The sequence below is a fragment of the Myotis yumanensis genome, unplaced genomic scaffold (genome assembly GCF_028538775.1).
Source record: "Myotis yumanensis isolate MYYU_CA2020_CCGP unplaced genomic scaffold, mMyoYum1.0.hap1 SCAF_2, whole genome shotgun sequence".
Lineage (NCBI taxonomy): Eukaryota > Metazoa > Chordata > Mammalia > Chiroptera > Vespertilionidae > Myotis > Myotis yumanensis.
This window is the reverse complement of record NW_027223753.1, coordinates 33,496,747-33,514,038: the sequence shown is the minus strand read 5'-3', so window position 1 is coordinate 33,514,038 and position 17,292 is coordinate 33,496,747. Positions and strand designations below refer to the sequence as shown.

The window sequence follows — 17,292 nt, the reverse complement described above, 5'->3', positions numbered from 1 at the left end:
AATAAACTGATAAACAAATTAGATCCAAAGACATAGAAGCATGGAATAGACCAGGGGTGGGCAAACTTTTTGACTCGAGGGCCACAATGGGTTCTTAAACTGGACTGGAGGGCCAGAACAAAAGCATGGATGGAGTGTTTGTGGGAACTAATATAAATTCAAAGTAAACATCATTACATAAAAGGGTACGGTCTTTTTTTTTTTTAGTTTTATTCATTTCAAACGGGCTGGATCTGGCCTGCAGGCCGTAGTTTGCCCACGGCTGGAATAGACTGTTGAACCTCAGGTTAAGGCAGAGGAGGGTGGGTGGGTGGGAAGAGATCAACAAAAGACTAATATGCTTAACCCATGGTCACTGACAATAGGGTGGTGAAGGCCTGAGGTGGTGGGTGGGTGGTGGGGGCAGACAAGAAGAGGTCAGTGGGGTCGAAAAGGGGTCATATGTAATACTTTCAACAATAAAGATTAAACATAAATAAATAAATAAATAAATAAATAAATAAATAAATAAGGTTTCTCCACAAGGCTAGGTTGGCTTCTGTACATAGCAGCAGGATTCCAAGAGTGAACTTTCCAATTGGAGAAGACCCAATTTGCAAGCATTTATTATGCCTCTGACACTTCACACTTACTAAACTTTCTCTGGCCAAAGTATTACACAACTAAACCAAAAGATAACAGTCTTTTAGAATTATCACTAGAGGCCTGGTACACAAAATTCTTGCATTGGGGGTGTGGTGGGAAGGGGGTACATCAGTCCGGCCTGCACACTCTCACAATCCAGGACTCCTGGCTCCTAACTGCTCACCTGCCTGCCTGATTGCCCCTAACCGCTTCTGTCTGCCTTTCTGATTGCTCCTAACCTCTCACCTGCCTGCCTGATCACCCCTAACCACCTGTGCCTGCCTAGCTGATCACCCCTAACTGCTCGCCTGCCTGCCTTATTGTCCCTAACCACTCACCTGCCTGCCTGATTATCCCTAACCACTCTACAAGCCTGCCTCATCCCCTCTAACTGCTCACCTGCTTGACTGATTGCTCCTAACCACTCGCTCGCCTGCCTGCCTGCCTGATCACCCCTAATTACTCACCTGCTTGCCTGATCTCCCCTAATCACCTCTGCCTGCTTGCCTGATCACCTCTAACCACTCTCCTGCCTACCTGATCACCCCTAACTGCCTCTGCCTGCCTGCCTGCCTGTTCCCCCCTAACCACTTGCCTGCCTGCCTGATTGCCCCTAACCAACTTGGTTGGGGTGGGGCGGGGGGGTGCGTTCTGGTCTCTGGTTGTTCTGCCATTTTGGTCACTGGCCTTTTATTATATAGGACGAGTGAAATGTAAAGGCTTATATGTATCAAAAATAAAAACAAAAAAATCTAAGTTGTTTTAATCCCATCAATATATTTTCCTCATTTTTCATAAGAATAGTTTCTAAAATAAAACATATATAGTAAAGAGTACAAATCATAAATTTACAGATTGTTGATATTTTGCAAAGTATACACACCTAAGTATACAAGTAAATACAATGGTTCTCCCAGTAGCTACTACTCTGAGTTATTCCCTGAACACTTAGATAAATTCCAAAATAGATTATCTTTACCTATTTTTGAAAATAATGTAAATGGAATCACAGAGTATATACCCTTTTGTTTGTGGTTTCTTTTGTTAAACATAATTTTCAAAGAGCCATACATATTATTGTATGTTATAACAGTTTGTTCATTTTTATTACTAAATAAAATTTTGTTGCATGAATATACCATAATTTACTAACCCATTTAGCATTTGGATATTTGTGTTATTCTCAGTTTTGTCTCCTAAAATTATGCAGCTATAAAGATTATTGTATATCATTTTGGGTGTACATATGTACAGAATTTTGGTGAGGATGTCATTGGTATTGTCAATCCTTACCATTTGCAGTGAGTTTAAAGGTGACCTTCCAAAAGACCTGTGAATATAACCTAATTTGGAAAAAAAATCTTTAGAAATGTAAGTTAAGAATCTTGAGATGAGAAAATTCTGGTTTATTCAACTGGGCTCTTTATCCAATGTCCAGTGCCCTTACAAGAGAATGACAGAGAAAAGACACACACAGAAGAGAAAGCCATGTGAAGATAGTGGCAGTGATTTGGCCACAAACCCAGGTTGAGGTAGCTACCAGAAGTTAAATGAGGCAAGGAAAGATTCTCTCCTAGTGTCTCAAAGGGGAAGATAGCCCTATAAACACTTTGAGTTTGAAATTCTAACTTCTAGAACTGTGGAAGAATAAATTTCTCTTGTTTTAATAACAGAAATTTGTCATACTTTATTAGAGCAGTCCTAGGAAACTAATACATTATTTAAATCATTCTGATAGATATCTAGCTGTATCTCATTGTGATTTAAAATGCATCTTTCTTTTTTATTGTCATACTAAAAGCCTGATGCACAAAATTCGTGCAAGGGGCTCAGCCCTCACAGCTCCTCACAGCCTCAGCTGGCCCTGGCAGCCCCAGCTTCATCCAGAAGTTTGTCTGGACTAGTGGTTGGCAAACTGCAGCTCGAGAGCCACATGCAGCTCTTTGGCCCCTTGACTGTGGCTCTTCCACAAAATACGACTTCTGTGCATGGGCCACGAAGTTTCAATCGCACTGTATGTGCACACCTGCATGTGGTATTTTGTGGAAGAGCCACACTCAAGGAGCCAAAGAGCCGCATGTGGCTCGCGAGCCGCAGTTTACCACCCACTGGTCTGGACGGTCGTTCTTCTGTTTGGTCTAATTTGCATATTAGCTCTTTATTATATAGGATAATTGACATATAACATATTAGTTTCATGTATACAACATGATAATTTGATATTTACATAAATTGATAAATGATCTCCATAATAAGTCTAGTTAATATCATCACCACACTTAGTTATAGACTTTTCTTTCTTATAATGACAACTTAAAATAAGATATATCCTCTTAGTAACTTTTTAATATACGAAACAATATTATTAATTATAGTTACCATGCTGTACATTATATCCTCATAACTTACTAATTTTATAACTGCAAGTTTGTACCTTTTGATCACCTTCACCAATTTTGCTCACCGTCCACTTCTCTAAAGCACCAATCTGTTCTTTATATCTATAAGTTCATTTTTTCCTTTTAGATTCCACTTATAAATGAGATAATATGATATTTGTCTTTCTCTATAGGAATTATTTTACTTAACATAATGCCCTCAGACCATCTATGTTGTTGCAAAAGTCAAGATTTTCTTTTCTTTTTTTAAATATTAAATTGCATATTTACTCCCTTTCGATCAGATAGTCATAGAACAAATACTATAATAGTTTATATAAAAGAAACCAACCAACAAATAGGTAAATAATTGAATTCTTAAATAGGTAAATGCATACATTAAATATATCAAAGTTCTCCCATAGGAGGAGGCAGTGCCTACAGGACATAGTGGAAAGAAATTGTAGACATGATACATGTAATAGAGAGAAGTCTGCTCCTGTCCCAACTCTGCCATGGGGGACTCTGGGCAAGTCATTTAATCACTAGGAGATCAGAGTCTTTGCACAAAATAAAATAGGTTAATAATACTTGCCTGATGTTCGTGAGCTAATAAGGAGAAAATTACTATGCAAATTTCAACAGGCAAAGTAACATCTGAAATAGGAGAACCGAGATGAACTGAAGGATTTTCTTCTTTTCTATTGCAGAATAATATTCCATTCCCAATATGTATTACATATATAATATATATTTACAATATATGTTATATATTACATAAAATATGTTTTATATATACATATTTTATATATACATAAAAGAATGTTTTATATATATATAAACATTTCTTTAACTATTTACTCATTGATAGACCCTTAGTTTCCTTTCATATCTTGGCTTCCTTTTTAAAAAATAATGATGTAATAAACATCGGGGTACATATATCTTTTTAAGTTAGTGGTCTTGCTTCCTCATTTGGTGGGAGGCTTTAGTTACTGGTTCAATCTTTTTACTAGTAATTGGCCCGCTCAGATTTCATATTGCTTCATGATTTAGTCTTGGTAGTTGTATGTTTTTAGGAATTCATTCATTTCTTCTAAGTTTCCAATATGTTGATGTATAATTGTTCATAGTAGCCTCTTATGATCCTTTGTATTTCTGTGGTATCAGTTGTAATATCTGTTCTTTCATTTCCAGTTTTACTTATTTAATCCTCTTTATTTTTTCTGATGAATCTAGCTAAAAGTTTCCATATTTTATCTTTTCAGAAAACCAATTCTTAGTTGCATCGATCTTTTCTATTGTCATTGTAGCCTCTATTTTATTTATTTTAGTTCTGATCTTTGTGTTTTCTTCCTTCTATTAACTTTGGGCTTAATTTGTTCTTATTTTTTTCTATTCCTTGGAGGGTAAAGTGAGGTTATTTGTTTGAGATCCTTCTTCTTTCTTGATTTAGGCATTTTTATTGCTATAAACATCCCACTTGGGACAATTTTTGTTGCACCTCCTAAGTTTTGGTGTGTTGTCTTTCTGTTTTCATTTGTCTCAAGGTAGTTATTTTTTTATTTTCTTATTTCTTTTTGACACATTAGTTGTTCAGTAGCATGTTGTTTAATCTACATATTTGTAAATTTTTCAGTTTTATTCTTTTAACTGATTACTAGTATTATACCATTGTGGTCAGAAAAGACTTGTTATGGGCTTAACATATGATCTATCCTGGAGACTGTTTTATGTTTACTTTAGAATGTATATTCTGTTGCTTTTGGATAGAATGCTCTGTACATGTCTGTTAAGTTTATCTGATCTAATGTGTCAATTAAGGCCAATGTTTCCTTATTGATTTTCTGTCTAAATGATCTATCCATTGATGTGAGTGAGGCATTAAATTTCCCTACTAGTATTGTTTTGCTATCTATTTATTTCTTTAGGCTCATTAAATTCTTTATATATTTAGGTGCTTTCTTGGGAGTGTATAATTATTTACAGATCCTCTAGTTGGATTGATTCCTTGGTCATTGTGCATTGACCTCCTTTGTTTATTATTATGGTCTTTACTTTATGGTCTATTTTTACTGATAAATATAGGTGACCCAGCTTTTTTGGTTTTCATTTGCATGGGATATCTTTTTTCTATATCTTTACTTTCCATTTCTGTTTGTTCCTACATTTTAAAGAATTCTCTTGTATGTAACATAGACAGTCATGTATCACAATGGTGGGAATACATCCTGAGAAATGCATCATTAGGCAATTTTGTCATTGTGCAAACATCATTACACAAACCTACATGGAATAGCATACACCATGATAAAGTAGGATTTATTTCTGAGATTCAAGATTGGTACAATATCTACAAGTCAATTAGCATGATACACCACATAAACAAAATGAAGGATAAAAATCATATGATACTGGCATAAAAATAGACAGGCAGACCAGTGGAATGGAATAGAGAGCTCAGAATTAAACCCACACATGTACTGCCAATTGATCTTCAATGAGGGTGCTGAAAATACCCAATGGAAAAAGAATAATATCTTCAACAAACAGTGTGGGGGAAATTGGGTGTGCACCTGAAAAGCAATCATCTCAAAATAGATTAAAGATTTAAACCTAAGACCTGAAACTGTAAGAATTCTAGAAGAAAACATAACCAGTCCACAGGCATCTTCTAATTTTCAAGTACAAGTTGGGAGTTTTATCTCTTTTCTAAAAGTTCTATTTATTTTGACTCTTTGCTTTGAGTGTACATTGATAAAGAACTTTGAATAGCAATTTGAAGGAATTTAATGTAACTGAACCATTCAACTTTTCATTGTCTTTCTTCTCTCTCTCTCTCTCTCTCTCTCTCTCTCATCAATACTCCTCCTGTTTGACAGACAGTCTACTGAATAAAATGCAGAATTGCTTGCCCTCTTTTAAATAAATATAAATATTTTATAAGAAAGATTAAAATTTTTGGAAAGGATATTGTCAAAACATATATATATAAGCAGAAACTTAATCTTATATTTCTTAGCTAAGTTCCAATGACTGTAAGGTCCAATAAGTACCTATATGTGATAATTTTACAAATGATAAACCATCAATGGATTCACTCACAAGTCTCTACTCCTATCACCTCTTTCTAACAAGGCTTATGGCATATAAATTGTTTTTATATATTTCACATAAAACTATGGCCTCTTATTACATACAATAGGCTGTGTTAATAAAATTGCATTAGCATCTGTCAGCAATCCTAAATAAACTGAAATGTCAAGTAGAAAACAACTTCTTCCCTTGAATGTTAAACTTGCAAAACTAGACTTTTTGATTTTGTTTTCTTATTCTTTATATCTTCACTTTTCTATTAAAAACTGAATTGTTAATTAATGGGACACATTCACAAATGAATCTTTAGAGAGATGGCTATCTCAATAAAGCTTTTTGCCCCATCTCTCATTTTTGGGGGGACAATGTGACATTGCTACTTTTGTATTTTTTTGTTCCTGTCTGAACTCATTTATCTTCCATATATCTTTTTAAAAAAAGGTGGTGGGGGATCTAAGAGGAAAAAAAAGACCCCTACACTATAAAATACAAATTTTAAGAGAAAAATATCCTGAGTTGCTTCATTATGCTATTTTCCACTTACCCTTCAAGCCACTACATTCAGGTACCACTCTGGTGATTTTCTAATTGCCAATCAAAGGCTGCTTTTCATTCTGTTTTATTCAACTTCTCTGCAGCATTTGACACTTTATTACTTCCTTCCTCTTGATCTATCTTCTATGGCTCTAGCTCACCTCTATTTCTGACTGTTGGTGCTTTCAGAACTCTGTGCTTAAATCTCTTCAATTTTCACATTACATATTTCCTCTAAATTATTTATTTCATTTTTATATCAATATCTACCACCTATAGACTGGTAACTCGGTTGCAGAATTAATTAACAATTCACTGAAATAATTAAATATCAATGAATTAAAATGAATGAACTCCCTGACTTAATATAGAATTGTCACTAAGATACAGATGTTCAGCTCACTTTTAAATTTCCCAGCTGCAGGAGAAGCACAGCAAATGTCATGTGTGCATATATTGTGTTCCCTTGGCTTTTAAGTAAGTGTGGTTTATCCATGGTCTCTCTTTTTGAATGACCTCTCCAGACCTCTGGCTCTTCTCCAATTTCTACCACCTGGAAAATGTCTACTTTTCAGTGAAAAGTTTCCTTATTGCTATAGAATTCTTGTGAACATATGTATCGTGGTTCCTATTAAACTTTATTAGTCTGTATCATTCTACTAGATTATAAGCCTTTCAAAGTCAAACACCACATATTATTTAGTGTTTCATCCCCCAAATCTAGGATAGTACCTAGTACATAGTAAAATTTAAACATTTGTTTATATGAATGAGTGCCTTCCTACAATTCTTTTTGGCCCCATAGTTTGGACTTTCTAATAGAAGCCAAATAAAAGTGTTTATGTGGTTATTTTGCTCTCTCTGAAATGCCCTCTTCCCCCAATATTCTAACTCATGTAAAATTATATAAATAACTTTCTATATTTACAATTCAGGAAAGATTGCAGGTATTTGAGATTTTTAAAATTACATATTCAAAATAATGGTAAGAACTACCAATTAATGTAAATATACTTTCTATTTGTTAAATATATAGCAAATAATTAAAATGTCACAACTGCTGCATTCTCTATTTGCATAACATAATTACAGTTGCAGGTAGAACTATGAAGAGTTTTTTTCATAAATGCTTGGCATAATTCACAATTGTAGTTGCATATGTTTACCCACTTTCTTTTCAGGAGCAGTTTATGGAAGAGATAAATTAAAATAAGTAAAAAAAATGAATTTAGCTATCCCTTGTGGGCAATGAAAAACCACAATGGAAAACATAGATCTTATTGATCTTTCCAACTTATAATACACTGATCATTAGGTAACCCAAATGATGAATTTTCCTTTCTTCATTGAGGATATCAAAAAGGTCAGCATCAACTACAATTTTATAATCATTTGCAATGACTTTTTAATCTATTGCATGTAATCAATGATTATCAGGGGAGATTTTTTGTGTCAAAGGCTAATTGAATTATCATCCATATACCCTTTGGATCCTCATTATTTCCTTTTTCATTCCCTTTGACAGCTATGTGTAGTTTTGTCATATAGCAGGGTAGAAATTATTAGGATGATCTTTTGCCTTTGACAACCCTTAAATAACTAACCTGTATATGTTTTCTCTCTGCTAGCTCCAGACTTGGATTTAGAAATTCAAGTAAAAATAAATAGAATCCAAGGGATCCAGTTTAAATGTTCCTCAGGAGGATGGTTCCCGCAGCCTCAGATGCAGTGGGTTAACAGCAGAGGAGAAATAATTCCACTTTCATCAAAATCTGAGACACAGGATGAAGCTGGTCTATTCCATATGCATATTACTCTTTTCCTTGAACAGTCCCAGGGAATGATCACATGCTGGCTTCAGCATCCAGAAACTGGCCAAGAGAAAAGAACAAGCATTCAGATGTCAGGTGCGTGCTAAGAGATGGGTTCTCCCATTGATGACCATTTAGAAGCATTATGAACTAAGGAGCAAACAAACAGGCATGTTGAGTCATGTAGCTTAAGTTTGCATTAAACCTTTGGAAATAATAACAGAGCCAGATACTAAAAGGGAATTTTTAATGTACAAAATATAATGATGATATGAATAATAATAATTTTCTGCCCAGCATGATCCAATTTTAAAGGATTTTAAAATATTGAGCTCATTCAATTCTCAGGTATTTTGAGACCCCTCTTTCTAGCTAGGTGATGCCATCTCAATTTTCTCACTTTTCAAATGAAGATAATTATTAAATCATTGAAAATTTCAATAGAAATGAATATAAAATACTTTTTCCAATTGTAAGTCACTAGACAGAATATTTTAACAAAAATATTTAATAAATGCGAATGGATGAAGACTCCAACTCAAAGTGTTGAAGTTGAGTCATCCAATGTCACAATATTACTGAGTGAAGATCAGAAAATAATTCATCATCTGACTTTGAGCCCTGTTCACTTTCCCAAAAATAAGGGATATATTTCTGTCATGGGTTGTCGTGGAGAAAGGATCTTAAAAGGTGACTTTAGAGTGTCCATTTAGCCTTAAAAATAATATAAAAAAATTGATATGAGTACTGGATACTGAGAGCAATGGAATTCATCTCAAGGTATTCAACACATACCTTTTCCCCCCTATAATTACCTATGAAAAAGTCATGAGACTATAAAATAAACATAATCATTTTTTTCCTTTTATTTACACACTAGAGGCCTGGTGCACAAATGGGTGGGGTCCAGCTGGCCCACCCTGATGGGGGCCAATTGGTCTAGGCCAGTGGAAGGGAGGGGCTGTGGGAGGTTGGCCAGCCAGCCCCAACCCCGATTGGGGTGTTAGGGGCCCATTGGGGGTGGGAACAGCTGGGAGGAGGGGCTGTGGGTGGTTGGCTGGCAAGCCCCATCCTTGATTGAGGTGTTAGGGGCCAATCGGGGATGTGGCTGGCTGGGGGAGGGGCTGTGGGTAGTTGGCCAACCAGCTCTGCCCCTGATAGCAGTGTTGGGGGCCAATCAGGGGCCAGGCCGGCTGAGGAGGGGGCAACTGGGGCCTGGATTAGGCCAGTTGGCTGCCGGAGTGTATGTCATAGCCACTGGTCATTCTGGTCATTCTGGTTGTTCTGCCATTCTGGTTGCTGGGCTTTTATATATATAGACTAGTGCCCCGGTGCAAATATTTGTGCACATTGAAAGGAAATTAATTAGAAGGTGACTGGTGGGGTGGGACTGGGCGAGATGGGCTGGACACGCCCTGGAGCCAACCTCCCATGGTTCCTTCCTGGCCTGCCACACTTGGGGCACACAAGGGTGTCTACAGAGTGAGTAGGGTCCCTCCAGCAGGTGGGGTCCCTTGACCTGGCCTGCAAGGATTGGGCCAAAACCGGCTCTCCAACATCACCTGAGGGGTCCCAGATTGCAAGAGGGTGGTTCTCCAGTGACGCACTCCAGAATTGGGCTCCCTCCTCTCTGGTTCCAGGTGCATCACCCGAGAACCACAGTTGCCAAGTCAACGCATCTCAACAACTCCTGTGCTGAGTGTCTGCTCCCTGATGGTCAGAGCACAGTCATACCTACCAGCTGGTTAGACAGTCAGATGGTCACTTAGCCATATATATTCTCCTCTTCACCCTCAGGATAGCCAGTACCTTACTCTTTTCCAGGGGAAGCTAAAAATCTGCTTAGGACTGCTATTCTCATAATTTTAGTGGGTGGTTTATTCCTCCAGTTTTTGCTATTAGGTTGTCTGGTTGCACTAAAAAGTAAGAGAATAAAGTAGAAATATATATTTTTTGCTCTTTTCAAATAGCATTATAACTTAAACTAAGTATTTCAAACATAAAAAGTGGATATATATCACTGTGAATATTAGTTGGGTAAGATGTCTTCAGGAGGATGGTGTGATATATGAAGGATGACAGGCTAGGCCGCTAGGAGATAGTTGGGGGCCTCAACAAGTTGGATTTGGGAGGTATAGGGAGGAAGTTCAGTACAAGTTAATAAGCATTCAATTTTAGGGTTGACAACAAAGAGGAACAGTTAATTGCCTTATACTCAATATTTTAGGGGGCATAACAGAATTATGCTAATACCTATGGAGTCCTAATTTAATTTGCACTATAAATCAGGGGTCCTCAAACTATGGCCCTAGGGCCACATGTGGCCCACCGAAAACATTTATCAGGCCCGCCGGGTGTTTTTGCCGCCACTGCCTGTCCTGCTTAGCAGCCGACTCGTCCCGGGCCCACAGTGTGCATGTGTGGAATGTCTGAGGGACAGTGAACTGGCCCCCTATTTAAAAAGTTTGAGGACCTCTGCTATAAATGATATAATTGGGAAACAGAAAAAAAATCTTATCATGATTTATGTAATATTTTAATTATTTTCCTCAAATATTTTTCCTGGTAGTTATTCTATATAATAAAGGGCTAATATGCAAATTGACCTAATGGTTGAACAACCAGTCGCTATGACACACACTGACCACCAGGTGGCAGAAGCTCAATGCGGGAGCTGTCCCCTGGCAGTTAGTGTGCTCCCACAGGGGGCGTGCACTCCCACAGGGGTAGTGCTGCTCAGCCAGAAGCTGGGTTCCAGCTGGCGAATGCAGTTGCGATGGTGGGAGCCTCTCCTGCCTCCTTGGCAGCACTAAGACTGTCCAACTTCTGGCTTAGGCCCACTCCTCCGAGGGCACCTGGACTGTGACAGGGCCCAGGCTGGGCTGAGGGACCCTCCTGCCCCCCACCGAGTGCACAAATTTCATGCACCAGGCCTCTAGTAGGTTATAGTGAACATAGAGGATAGAACAAACGATGTATGCTAAGGCTTGAGTTCAAGAGATTGAAAATCAGAAAATCATATTAATGTATGGGCATATGAACAGAAAAGAAGAAAAGCTAGCTTTTCTTATTTTTAAGTTCTGAATTTCATTAATCTAATATAAGGTTTCATTTGTCCTCCATTTTAGTCCACTACCATTTTAGTCATCTTTCTATAAAAGTAGGTTGAACCAAAGAATACATATATTACAAAAAAGCATATTTCAGCTTGATACGCAGTGGTTCTCAACCTTCCTAATGCCGCGACGCTTTAATACAGTTCCTCATGTTGTGGTGACCCCCAACCATAAAATTATTTTCATTGCTACTTCATAACAGTAATTTTGCTACTCTTATGAATTGTAATGTAAATATCTGATATGCAGGATGTATTTTCATTGTTACAAATTGAACATAATTAAAGCATAGTGATTAATCACAAAAACAATATGTAATTATATATGTGTTTTCCGATGGTCTTAGATGACCCCTGTGAAAGGGTCATTCGACCCCCAAAGGTGTCTCGACCCACAGGTTGAGAACCGCTGATTTAGAGGAATAGTTTTTTTTATATTCAGACAGCTTAAATTGTGGAACAATTTTTTTTAATAGATCATGGCTGTACCTTTTAAAATGATATTGAGATTTAAATTTCTGTCAGATTATTTCCCAAATCTGTTTGTATGAGAGTGGACTCCTTTCTTTAGTCACAGCAACATATTCACACAAGAAACATGATTGAAAATATATATGAGAAAGAATAAATACTGGGAAAAAAAAGAAAGAAAGAAAGAAAGAAAGAAAGAAAGAAAGAAAGAAAGAAAGAGAGAAAGAAAGAAAGAAAGAAAGAAAGAAAGGAAGGAAGAAAGAAAAAAAGGAAGAAAGAAAGAAAAAAAGAAATAAAGAAAGAAAAAAAGAAATAAAGAAAGAAAAAAAGAAAGAAAAAATGTCAATGTTTGGTATAAATTGAGTTGTTGCAGAAAACCCAATACAGAAAAAATCTGGTGGGCTGTGATACTAGTTTTCATAAGATAGTAAGTTTTTGATACAAAACAGACAATGTTATCTCTGATCTAATGCTATCTATCTCAGGCACTAGGAAAGAGATGAATGTGAATTGATGAAGAGATAGTTGAAATCAGATTACACACCTATAGAATGGATAATAATGCAAGGAATAAGAAAAATAGATCTGACCACTAACCTCTTTAATATCTGGTGACTCTATTCATAGAGGAATGTGGCCATGCTGTGTTCTGATTTTCTGATTAATCATATTAGCACTCTTGGCATTTAGAGGAAAAAAGAGGGAACATGTTGAGAACCTGTTCTTCATCAGATACTTACATCATCACTGGAAGTGTTTAAGTAGACATGTGGGTATAAAATTGTTTAAAAGGTTAAAATAATAATAATAGCTGAGATTTATTGATTCTCACTAAGATTTTAAGTAAACTAATCTAAATTATGTATATATTCTCAGTTTATTATTAGTTAATATTAGAAAATTTTATCTCAAATTTTTAATAAATATTAGACAAATGAAGCATAGAGTTGTTAAATAATTTACCAAAGTAAATAACTGCCACTGCCACTAAGTGATAATACTTGGGTTCAAACCCAGAAAGTCTGACTCCAGAGATTGTTGCCTTAAATATTACAGAAATATGCTGCTCCATGTATAAAAGAAAGTTCTTGAGTTCCCTTCATAAAGTTATAAAAGGAATATCCTTGGAAAGTCTGTGTTCAATCTATCTTCTTAGTAATCTCTGAAATAGTCTCAGGATCATCATTTTCTTCTGCTCCCAGTAAGGTGCATTATGTCAGAGGCTAATACAGTTTCCTTTCTTTATTAAGGAAATGTATGTGTCATATATGGCTAATAAAAAGCAAAGAGAAATACCTCTTGGTAGCTCTTGGCAGCCTTTCCCAAATTTAGACCTATCCCCAAGTTCCCAAACCGTTCTAAAGCCTCATATTTACGCATAACCCTGTTTTACTCCCCAACCCTGACATAGTAGTACTGAACTGGACTAAGGTGGCACAGGGCAATCAAAGATTAGAAGGGATACTTTATTAGATGGTCACTACTAATTTCCTAATGTTGTGTTTTCATTTGCTGTATTTCAGATATTCTATTCCAGCAGCATAATTTTCAGAAGAAAGTTACTCATGCTAGTATTATTTCTAATTCTGTGCTCTTCGGGCTTTCAGTCATCCTGGCTGCATCCTATGCTTATTTGAATTACAGATGTGGAAGAAGATCAATTTTAACAGGCAAGACCTCTAGGAAATATACATGTACATAATTATTAAGACTCTCTTGATGATAGGAAAAAAATTAAAAAGACTCATCACAAAAGTTGTAGAAAATATTAAAAATCTGCAAATAATAGGATTACTTCTATGTCTATTCTAAAATAGAACTTTTGTGATATTATACTATGTTAGTACAGTTTTGGTAATATTATTATATTTAAAAACTTATCCTTAAAATATTAATGTTTATTACATGTAATATATTCAAAATCATTTAAAAAATAAAATAAATAAATAAACTCAAAAAATTTTTTTAAAAGACTCTCTTGATAATTACTATGATCTTGTAAAAGTCAACTTGGAAGTTTGGCTGCATAGATACAGGTCACTGGATAAGTTACGATTTTAAATATAAAGGGTAATTTAGAGCCCATCTGTTCAATGCTCTATCAATTCATGGAGCTAAAGCACTAAAAGTACTAAATAGCTATATTTGTTTCAACATTTATCGCAAAGCTTTAGGCTGAGCAATTTATATATAATCCTATCTAATAAAGAGGAAATATGCAAATTGACCCTCATGCTGTCACAAAGATGGCAGCACTCATAGCCACAAGATGACAGTGCCCAGTCCCCTCAGCCCCGCCAGAGTCCCCAGTCCTTTCAGCCCCGCCGGGGCGGGGGGGGGGGGAGCGGGCAAGTGGCACAGGTCTTGCCATGCCACTTTCCTGCCACTGGAGTCCCTGGACCCACTGGTCCGGCCGCACCGCTTGCCCACTGCTGGAGTCCCAGGTCACTCTCAGGTGGTTCTGGCCGCACTGCTTGCCTGCTGCTGGAGTCTCCTGTCCTTTTGGTTTCTGTGGCCCCTGGACCAGAAGCACAGGCTGAGAGTGTGAGGAGCACCAGGAATGCTGGGAATCATAGTTCTGGTCACAGTCCCTGGACTGGAAGTGGAAGCTGAGAGAACAGAGAGCACCAGGAATGCTGAGAATCATGGTTATGGTGGCAGATGTGTTGTGCGATCTCCTAGACACTGGAGTGAAGTGAGCCTGGAGCAAGTTACTGTTGTGGGTGGGGGCTGGAGGGAAAGCAAAAGTGAGAGACATAAGTAAAGTCAGAGTGTCGAGGAAAAATTAAAAGGAAGATATCCTGCAACTTCTAGGAAATCTTCACCAATGGAGCAATGAGAAAAAAAGTGCTATATTATTCTGTGAGCACCAAACCAGACTGGGCTGGGGTCTTACACAATTCGCTCATATGATTGCAAAGACAGACAGAAACTTTACTCTTTTATGTACCCAGGCAGATACAATGGACGACATACAAGCTTTCACAGAAGAGGACGTATCAGCACCATTTGCTATACACTCTTTGGTAAGTCACCATTTTAGTGGCCATCTGTGTTAGTTAATTGCCATAATCAAGAGTAAAAATTAAAACTTTTCTATCTCTATGACAAGCAGGTCCTTACAGCTTTGAGCAAGGCAACTATATATAATAATCTATAATAATAAAAGTGTAATATGAGGGGCAATCAAGCAGACTGGCAGGCAAGTGGTTAGGAGCCAGCGGTCCCGGGTTGTGAGCGGGTGAAGCAGGGTTGAAGGACCTCCCCCTGCCCCGTGCATGAATTTTGTGCACCAGGCCTCTAGTTATTCATATAATTCTCAATCATCAATATGTAAAGGATTCTTATCTTTGAGTTGAGAAAAATTTATTTTAGATACTTAAGTAACCTGCCCAGGGATAACAGTAACTAGCAGAGATGGGGTGGAAACCAAGGGCAGTTTATTTTCAAATACTATCTTTTTAATCACTGTTTCTCATTTATAGAATGTACATCTCTCTATTAAGAATATTTATTTTCCTTTTCAAAGCAAGTATCAGTATGAGAAAGTATTTCCACATTGAGCATACTTTAGCTTCCTTGCAAATTCCAGTAATATTATACACACAAGTCGATTCCTTCTTCCCTATCACAGACAGACCCTTGGAAATCTGATTGCTGCACTGATGAGGTCCTCTGTGTCTTGTCTTTTCCAAGCTAAATATTGTCCATTCATTCAAGTATTGCTTATTTGAAATGTTTTCAGAATTTTATACCTCAGGATAAAATTGTGGTAAATTTTCTCTAGAAGTTGTGAAAATAAAATTGAATTTTAAGAAGAAAACCCAGTTTGTTGTAAGGAAAAGTGTTCCAGTAATCAGAATTGACAAGCTATGGATAAAACTATCTGTGATAGTGGTTAATTTCTCACTGTGGGAGTTTTAAGCAGAGACCGAATATACCTTTCATATCTCCAAGATATGTTCAACTTTGACCAGAAGGCTATATTTCCTAAACTTTGAGAATTCTAACTCTGGCATTCCAGGTCTCTAAGAATCCTTTCTTGTATCATCCTTCTCATATTACCAGTAGTCATTTTGAGGTCATTATCACAGCCTTTAGGCTCATATGTTCTAAGAAATAGACATTATGTTTAAATACCTATTATATCTGGTCCCGTTCCTTAGCTGGATCTGTGTAGGCATGGATAATGTTAACCAGGGAAAGATCACTCTTTCAACCTGCTCTTCCCTCTGCACAAGCCATCCCACTGTCAGACATTCTCTTTATTCAAACTCAGAATGGAAAACTTTATCCTCAGACAAGTTTGAAAGGTCTAAAGATTTGGGGCAACTAAAGATAAACGCATTTTCTTTACCTACTTTCGCTTTATCTGCTGACTCTCCAAACTTTCAGTTTCATTATTTTTGTTTCTTTCTGTCTGTTTCAGGTCCTTTGTATATGTGTCTGAAAATGATTATTCTTCTCACAACACCATCAGTAGTTTCTATTACCATTATTTACACCTATGTGAAATTTGGAATACAAGGTAAATGGGACTGAAAGGATTAGAAATATGAGGACATGAAACATGGTTTTGCAGGAAAGAGAAGCTAAATTTCTTACTTTTTACTATATTTTGTTACTTTTCATATACTAATGCTACTTTTTGTGGTAAACATATGTAAGTATTATTATTGACCATTTTACAAGTGAGCAAACAGGCACAGAGAAGTAAATCAACAGGTATAAAATCATACAGCTAATAAATTCTGCTGGCAGAATTCAACCCATCCAGTTTAACTCCTGGTACTGGTTACTTAATCACTATATATATAAAGAACCAGGGGCCGTCACATCCAAAACAACTGAACGGACGACCGAACAGGCTGCGTGGGGCGACCAGGCCAGCAGGGGAGTTAGTGAGGGATCAACCAGGCCAGCAGAGGGGTAGTGAGGGATGACCAAACGACTGAGCAGCAGGCTGTGTGGGGTGACTAGGCTGGCAGAGGGAGCAGTAGGGGGCAACCAGTCCAACAGGGGTGGCAGTTTGTGGCAACCAGGCCGGGGGGGGGGCAGTGAGGGGTGACCATACCAGCAGAGGGGGGCAGCGAGGGGTGACCAGGCCAGCAGGGGAGCAGTTGGGGGTGACCAGCCCAGCAGGGGGGGGGGGGGTAAGGGGTGACGAGGCTGGTTGCAGGGGGGCAGTAAGGGGCCACCAGGCTGGCAGAGGGGAGCAGTTGGGGGTGACCAGGCTGGCAGGGGGGGAAGTTAGGGGTGATCA

General features: G+C 37.5%; 1 protein-coding gene across 4 annotated transcripts in view; it reads left to right on the top strand.

Moving 5' to 3' along the window:
* The window catches only part of LOC139003344 (putative selection and upkeep of intraepithelial T-cells protein 1 homolog), a 70,793-nt gene that overhangs the window by 40,038 nt on the left and 13,463 nt on the right, over nt 1-17,292 (top strand). For 2 of the 4 annotated variants that reach the window (XM_070405072.1, XM_070405074.1), the window contains 4 exons: nt 8,261-8,539; nt 13,553-13,699; nt 14,984-15,055; nt 16,459-16,557. In XM_070405072.1, the coding sequence (XP_070261173.1) occupies nt 8,261-8,539; nt 13,553-13,699; nt 14,984-15,055; nt 16,459-16,557 (597 nt within the window). The remainder of the gene's footprint in view (nt 1-8,260; nt 8,540-13,552; nt 13,700-14,983; nt 15,056-16,458; nt 16,558-17,292) is intronic. The other 2 variants (XM_070405075.1, XM_070405073.1) reach the window with 2 other exon arrangements.